The sequence below is a fragment of the Branchiostoma belcheri genome, unplaced genomic scaffold, assembly GCF_001625305.1.
Source record: "Branchiostoma belcheri isolate BF01 breed outbred unplaced genomic scaffold, Haploidv18h27 scaffold331, whole genome shotgun sequence".
Lineage (NCBI taxonomy): Eukaryota > Metazoa > Chordata > Leptocardii > Amphioxiformes > Branchiostomatidae > Branchiostoma > Branchiostoma belcheri.
The window spans coordinates 127,098-135,717 of NW_017803945.1; the positions used below are offsets into that span (position 1 = coordinate 127,098).

At 37.5% G+C, this 8,620-nt stretch overlaps 1 protein-coding gene across 3 annotated transcripts in view; it reads left to right on the forward strand.

Annotated features, from left to right (window-relative positions):
- Window positions 1-7,899, forward strand: part of LOC109475327 — a 37,799-nt gene extending 29,900 nt beyond the window's left edge. The window contains exons 1-4 of one of the 3 annotated variants that reach the window (XR_002140529.1): window positions 1,834-2,273; window positions 3,953-4,133; window positions 7,100-7,180; window positions 7,714-7,899. Coding sequence is in view for 2 of the 3 variants with exons in the window: in XM_019775935.1 (XP_019631494.1) it covers window positions 2,224-2,273; window positions 3,953-4,162 (260 nt within the window). In the remaining variant the exon portion in view is untranslated. Of the gene's footprint in view, window positions 1-1,833; window positions 2,274-3,952; window positions 4,866-7,099; window positions 7,181-7,713 lie in introns of those variants that run through there. The other 2 variants (XM_019775936.1, XM_019775935.1) reach the window with 2 other exon arrangements.
- The last annotated feature ends 721 nt before the right edge of the window (window positions 7,900-8,620 follow it).

Here is an 8,620-nt window from a genome sequence, read left to right on the forward strand (position 1 = left end):
TATATATATATATATATATATATATATATATATATATAACGCACAAGGCAATTACATACAAGAGCGGGGCATGAAACAAAAGAACACGAGGTCTGCATTGGCTATTGTACAGTCTGATTGTGCAGTTGAGGAACGAGTTATACAGTCTGTATGTCCGTGCCTTTGGCACCGTGATTCCCCCAGAGTTCATCAAACACCTCCTTGTGCTATCCGACCTGGCTCCTTGTACAAAATCATGTAGTGGGTGGTCAGGGCTGAGCATACGCTTGAGCAACTTTACAGCCGCAAGTTCACGTCTTTCTCGGAGGGTTGGGAGGTCGGGAACATTCCTCCTTCCACCCAGACAGGCAGTACACTTTAAAACAAGTAGCACATTGTTACCTTCGACAAAAATGTTATGTTTTCAGAGGTGTGAGTCTGTGTGTCTGTCCGAAAACACGATAACTTACCAAGGCTTTAATGGATAGACCTGATATTTGGTAGGTGAGTAGGTCTTGGTAAGACCTATAAATTAGATTTTGGGCCCCCTAGCATCTTCTTGTGGTACTGAAAGCGGAACTTTCAGTTTTGATATCTCATGACCTAGACATACTAGGGTCACCAATTTAAGATGATAGGTAGCTCTTGTTGTGGGAAAAAAGTGACGGGAGTTTGGGCTCCCTAGTGGCTTGCTCTGAAACTGCAGGTTCGTTTTTTTGATAATATTTAAAAAGGGATAACTCAATAACCAGTTTGCAGATCATCATGATTTTTGGTGTGTAGGTATTAAGTAATGATTGACATAATTATGGGGTATTTATGCAAATATAAATGTTATTTGCATACTTTATGAGGATATCCTATCAATCAGTTGCATTACATGATAGGACTATTCAAGCTTTGATATATGTGACTGAGAACAAGAGAAACACAGCCAGATATTGATTATGTAAAGTAATACTTAATTCGCGTAATTAATGAGAAAACGCTACAATTCAGCAATGGTAAATGCCTGGAATGTTATACTTGGGGCATTTGAAAGTTAAGTGAAGGTAAACATCACTAAACATAACTTATTCAAATAAGAAACTCATATGCGTAATTTATAACGAAATGGTAGAATGGCATTCTTTGTTAAGATAAGACTGTCTAATTGTAAAGAATATGATCAACTGATATAATTCATGGAAATGAGGATCCAATTCGCATAATCAGGGGGAATAATCTATAATCTGTCAGTCATAAAGATTAACATCATTTGGCGAAGGTATGAGATCGTGGAACTCTAGTTTGTTCTGACATTGAGTTTCTCATCATAGAAATGTTTTGCCGAGATAGTCATATAGCTAAGTTTGCTCAGCTCTCTAGAGGATTTCCAAATAAGATGGCTAAGTGGTTACTATTTCTGTAATTGTTAGGAAAGGCTGCATATCATTTTTGTGTATTGGCAAAACATCCCTTCTGTACGACAGGGCAGGCTGCCTCTTTCGTACAGAAGGGACATTTCCGATGTTGTAGTACCTGTTAATTCTCGTGCTTCTCGTCTGGAGTTCCTCGGAGCTCTAGGGCTTACATGCCTGTCCCACCGAGAGTGAAAATTTCGTCTCATGCTTCATCCTTCTTGCCACGAGTCATAACAGTATGGAATAAACTGGACGTTGAGACCAGGGCGTTGTGAGCTAACGCGTCAAGTCCAATTGACGTGGCAGCTTTTAGGAGAAAGTGTCAGTCGTCCATGCGCAATAGACTTAACCAACATTTCAGTGTGGACATTCCGTGCTCCTGGGTGCTGTCGTGTGGCTGCACCACCTGCCGCGCTACGAGACCCCGTTAAGTCCAGTTATTATTGCTTTTATTATCATGTAAATTTGTATATACAGCATCACTGTTTTGTATTTTTATACATATTGTCTATTTTTTGTGGGCATGGTGGCCTTGAAAAGGTGCACTTATGTGCACCTGTACACGATGCCCTCCATGTACATATGTATGTGGTCAATTGTAATAGATAAATAAATAAAACCTTAATCTATTTCCAAGCATCTAACCTGGAACACTACACGAAGACTATAGGAGAACTTCCCTACGATAATGCTAATGACGTCCCCATTTAAACAAAAAAACATTAATGCTTCCAGCAGCAATTTACATAATGAAAAATTAATAGAATAAAGAACGGAATCTAGAGATATTTAATAATTTAATCATGAATAACATAACCTGTTTCTCTATAATATTCATTAGGACTACGAATTGAATGGTTCATCCCCCGCCGGGGTACCCAAGAAGAAAAGGTAAATACTTAAAACATCACATCACGGAAAACCTATCTTTAGAATTTAAGCCCTTAATAAAGGGCATTCTCTCCACTACATCATGTTTTTTTTTAAATAATATTTCACACGGATTCCTGCCATTTGACTTACCCTTGCCCTAGTTGTCAATCCTCTGTAAGGCATATAGGTGGCTGTGCGTGTTTTCCAGTTACAGCAGTAAATCTATCGTCACTTTGCCGTCCTGGCCTAAATATAGTCTAATGGTGTTCTCCTCAAACTTTTGAAGATCACCGTCTGGTGAGAAAAGCCCCGTTCGGTGGGGATGGGGTGGGATTGGTGGGTGCGCATGTAACAAACCATCCCCATGGGTCAAGCACAACAGGACTGACCACTACATGCACATTCGGCATACATCTTTGATTATACCTCCACTTCAAAATACGTCTGTGCGAGTGTTTGTATCTTGGCAGGGTCAACAAATCTTGTTTTCTAACACTTGGAACCATAATGAAAGAACTATGCAGTTATTACAGTGAATGTAATTGATTCCTTTATGGAGAAATTGCATAGGTAGCTATAGGCACATATGTCGTAATAAAAAGCAAGACTGCTTTATCTACAAGTATACCTGTGTCTACGTGTGTTTGAGAGAGGGCCCGATGGTTAGGAAAATTCAGTAGTCCAGACTGACGGCTAACCATAGAGGTACTTTTGAAAAACTGCAGGTTTCACGGTATTCTCTAAAATACCAATCTAGAGCGGGCTAAAAGTCTGTGTTATTTTAGCCCAGCATTGCTGAGTAAACTAATGAGCTCAGACTTTTTCTTTTCAGAAATGTCAGCCCAACGGTAACTCTATTTGACCGAACAGGCAAGCTTGCCAGACTCTTAGGCCATAATATCAATTACAAGACACCTCTATGTGTTGTGCACATCAGTGAGTGTAGATTTCACATAATTAGTGTTTATGATCTGAGCTGCATATTAATACAATTATCATGGTACTTATTACAGTTTAAATTGCTTGTTTTCTTCAAATTGCTTGTACTTTCCAAATTCGGAATATCCATTTTTACCAACATTTACAAGTCAATGATAACAAGAATTCGAAGACATCATACCTACATGAAATATGTAAAGTTTATGTTAATGTTTGGGGGGAATTTGTCTCATTCAAAAATAAGATCAAATGTACTATAAATTTATGGTTTTCTAAACTCAAATTTTAACATTTTGCTTGTGAAATTCCTATCTTTTGGCAACATTCTGCTGCAGTACCAAGGTCAGCCATCAGGGGGCCTATATTTGACCATGCCCTTTCTATTCCTACGACCTACCAACATACCAAAAATTACAATCCATAAAGGCGTTTTGAAGTTATGCTGACTACAGATGTGCGGAAACACAAACAAACACACACAGAGAAGACACACAGACGGACACAGACACGCCAAAAAAGAATCTATATTTCTCATGGAGGTAACACGACTTGCCCATAGCTGAAAAGGTCTTGCTACAGATGAGTTTCCCTCGTGTACTTTATCTATATTGTGTCTTTTCTCGTTTTCATTTCCTTTTCTTCACCGCGTTTCCGTCATGTTTTCTATGATATCACATGCCCAATCTTAATGGTTACAATTTAAGACTATTTAACATACAAGTGTTTTCTATGATACGTTATATTTTGATGTCTTGCAGGTGGAATTTCGTGCTGAAAAAGGCGTTTTTACTACGCTATGTAATTACGAAAACGTCTATATTGAAGGGAAAGAGACCAAAAGGATGACAATAAGAACAAACAGCCCATCCCTGCTGAATCTTCAGCTTCAGGACATAGTGTACCGTAACACGGAATTTGACACCAACATATTTGAAAAAGGTTTTTTTTTTCTTTTTACAAATTGTTAGATGCATTCATGGCGGTAGCTTACATGGTTAAGCCGGGCCCGGGTTTCTTTAGGATGTTTTCTAAAATCTTTTTCGGCGCCTAACGCTCTTTTACCCGGTGTGTTTTTGCCTCTCCCCCAGTGATTTCGCCCTTCCGGGCGGGGGTGGGGGTTGATAACGCTAGCGATTTCGTCTCACTCCAGAGATCTTACACTATTCTGCCTCTTAGTAAACCCTATCTAGACTGGGCTTTTATGGATCTTTGGGACGGGGGGGGCTCCTTCGCCCCCTCCGAACTCATGAAAGGTATATCGTATGACCACTGAATTTTTAGTGGATGGTGTACTAGTTAATATTGATCAAAACAAGAAATTTTGATATCATTATAACGTAATTATGACGCCATTCATGACAAAGGAAGTTATGTCATCTCAATGTAAGCGTTACATCAAAGAATTTTAAACTTCCACGGCCCTAAATGAAAATGTATAGTTCCATATCTTGCAACCAATCACCGCTCGAGTAAAACCAATTTAATGTTATGCAACTTTGAAATACTTGCCTTATTTGCAATACCATTCCTGAAATCTAATGTGCCTAAAAGTCAAGAACATACAGCTACTGTGTGCTTAACTATAGGACCAAGCCCGGGTTCCAGAACGTCAGAGCGGTAGCAGCAGGGCATTCTTCTACCGAATTGTCTGTTAAAATCATTTAAACATAACCCGAATACAACGAAATACTATGATTAGAATTTCATACGAAATGAGTGTACTTGAGCATGCTATAAAAGAAGTTTCAAATAAAATAATTTTTTACTAAATGGGGCGAGATCGCTGTGACAACGACACGGTCGTGGTGGTCAATTGCTGCTCATCTGTCTCACCTACAATTTCTGTGATAACTTAAGCGATCCCTGCTACCCATTCTGTAAACTTCTCAAACAAACAGGCTGTGCTTTAAGGTGGGGGGGTGGGTGGTAACTGGGACTTATGGCGTGTTAAACTATACCTTAAGAATTTTCCTTATCGTTATTACGTAATAATGCCACAATATGACATCCTTGATACGTTTTTATTGACTAAAACAGTCTTTTTAATCTAAGCACCGATACGATAAGTTTGACTCCTGACTGGAGGGAAAGAATCATTATAACAAATGACCTGAAAATCTTAATGGAGGTACACGACTTTGACATACACCACTTTAAAATTGCGTAAAATATTTTTTTTGCTATATCCGGACAAAAATAGATCATTGGATGCAAGCCCACAGAATGTTATTTGTGCTTTTGTCTTGTGCCACTTAGAAAGTATGTAAACTTTGCTTTTTTTTTGCTTTTTTGCACGAAATGAGGTTCTATTGACTCTACGTCATCGCAGTTCAAAAATAATTATTACCTTTGCCGAGAAGGAATGTTTTCAGGGGCGTTCGTGTGTCTGTGTGTGTGTGTGTGTGTGTGTGTGTGTGTGTGTGTGTGTGTGTGTGTGTGTGTGTGTGTGTGTGTGTATGTGTCTGTGTGTGTGTATGTGTTAGCACGATATCTCGACAACGCCTAAATGGATTGTCTTGATATTTGGTAGGTAGGTAGGTCTTGATGAGACCTGGAAATGATTAGATTTTGGGCTCCACGGCGGCTTGTTATGGTACTGTTGCAGAACTTCCGGTTTTGATACTAGTATCTCATGATCCAGGCATGCTAGGGTCACAAAATTTACATAGTATATAGCTTTTGTGTTGGAGATGAAGTGACATGAGTTTGAGCTGCTTGCTCTAGAACTGCAGGGGCGTATGTTGAAAAATGTTTAAAAGAGGATAACTTATGAACCGGATTGTGGATCGTCGTGATTTTTTGTCTATAGGTAGTTTAATTGATGTTTGACATAATGTTTTTACAATTATGCAAATATGAATGTAATTGGCATAATCAATGAGGAAATTCTATAAATCAGTTGCATTACATAAGATTGCTATTTGACATATGTCAAGCTTGACCAAGACAGACCAGTGCTACCATAGATTATTTGAATCTGCAATAACCAAAGTTTATTTTGATGTATGATACCAAGTCTGTATGAGTAGCTTTCTTGGTGTAATCCACGTGACCAAATGACGTCATAAAAATGGACCTCGTGCCTTGACATTACATCCAAAGGGCCGAGAAAAAAATATCAAACATCAATAATTCTCGGCAAAAATTGTATTTAATAACTAGAGTAACACAGGCAGATATTGATTATGCAAATGACGACTTAATTTGCATAATTGATGCGAAATCTTATACTTCCATACTGTTAACTGCCTGGAATTTCATACTTGGGGTATTTGAAATTTAAGTGAATGTGAACATAATTAGACATAAATTATTTAAATTTGGGCCTCATTTGCATAATAACCTTCGCCAAGAGGGTTATGTTTTCAATAGCGTTTTAGTGTGTGTGTGTTTGTGTGTGGTTTATTTATTAGGAAATGCTATAATGACATTCTTTGTTTGTGTATTTTGGTGTAGAATATGATCAACAGATATAATTTATGCAATTGAGGATCCTATTTGCATAATCAGGGGGATTAATGTATACTTAAGAAAGTCATTTGGCGAAGGTATGAGATCGTGGAACTTTAGTTTTAATTTATTATTATTGGTAAACCACCCCCTCAAAACAGCTCAGTCTAAAGATTGATAAGATAAATAGAAGTGACCACTTAAGTCATTTGTTAATATTTACAATTACTAGCAGTATAAAATGACAAAAGTATTGCGATTGATCATTTTTGGCTCTGATAACCAACCTTTTATAGAAATTAGGTGCTGATTTTACGTTCAATGCTGCATTAACTGATCACGCATTATTAGAATGTAAGAATGCGTGATCTTTGGTGATAATCTTAACATACCATATTATATACATTTCTTTGTACTTTGTAATAATTTAAGTATATATGACGCATTTTTTTCAGTTCTTCTTCGTTACTTGGAATTCAATATTACAATTCCGATTCATATTCAACATCGACAAGTTCCATGGCTGTATAGAAAAGGTACCACCGTATAATAAAATCATGGTGAAGACAAGAAGTCATGGTTAGACTTGAACCTTGAACGTGAAGATAAGCGATGTTAGACTATCAGACAAGGTGTTAGACCAATCCTGGCATCAAATGTTCAAACTGATAGACTTCTCAACGCATAGTGAAATCATAACATTTATGCTTCCCTTTTGTAAACATTGCGAGAAAATGAAAGCAATGGTGATATACTTGTCTATATTGCGTAAACTAGTCTATATTGCAATATAAATAAAAACTAAAACCAATTCATCAGAGTCGTTACATTAACATGCGGTCCTCTCCACCATCTCAAGGTTTACTAGGTAGCGTCGTTTCATTTGATTTCTTTCAAGTTGCACTATTAAATAAGGAAGATCCTGAAGGAACAAATCGTTGTTGGAGCAAAAAAATCACAAATCGATTAGTTTGTGTAAAAAAAATACACTTTTCTACGAAAAAAAAACACGAGGTCAGGGAAAATACTTATTATTGCTAACACTGGTGATAACGTTTTCACTCATTAGGAACTGTCGAAGAAAGGGTCACTGTGATTGTTAAAACGTTTCTTCGGTACCATAAGGCAAAATCGGCGATTTTCTCTATCAAGAGATTGTATCCAAATACAAGAATCATTATTGCTGATGACACTCCCCCGAAGAACTTTACAAACCTGCAAGGTATCAACATGGATCACTTCAGAATGCCAGGCTTCACTGTAAGTAATTGCCAATACTTTGTAATTAATACATTTGTTTCTTCTTGATACCTAGAACTTTTATTATTTCCCTTTTGCAAACTTAACAAGATACAAAAACGTTAAAATCGTTACAATGCTCATTAGTATGCAATGAAACATGCAGATTTTACATGGGTATACGAATAATGCAAAATATGGAGTGTTCTTAAATACTGTAAAAACTGCGATAGGAGAAGGACAGTAGTTTGTCGTTTTCATATACATTTGTCAATAATCGGGTACGGCTAGTGCCAAGGTCTAAGGGCCGTTGCAAAGAGTAAAAGGCATCGGTCCGAGTACGGACCCCTGTGATACTCTTACTTATGAGAATTTTATGCAGATGCTGCACCGTTGTAAGGAAATGAAGTTAAGTATACTGCATTTATCCTAAAGCTAACGAACGAAAATACAGAGTATTTCCCGTGAAGCGACGACTTCCTTTTGAGTGGCTAGCAAATGGCTACCGTACATAATGTACCTATATCTAAGGAACGGTGTTTTAATGGACACGATAAATACTAGAAAAACTACAATCTGCTTTAAAAGTATCTGACAACTACATAGTAGAGTCACGGTGACAAATTACGTGATTTTATTTGGATGATAATTACGAATGGACCTGAAAGTCCATTTCCGAGAAAAAAAGCTTATCATCATAACATATCACAGATCCCATGTTACCATTCACCATGATG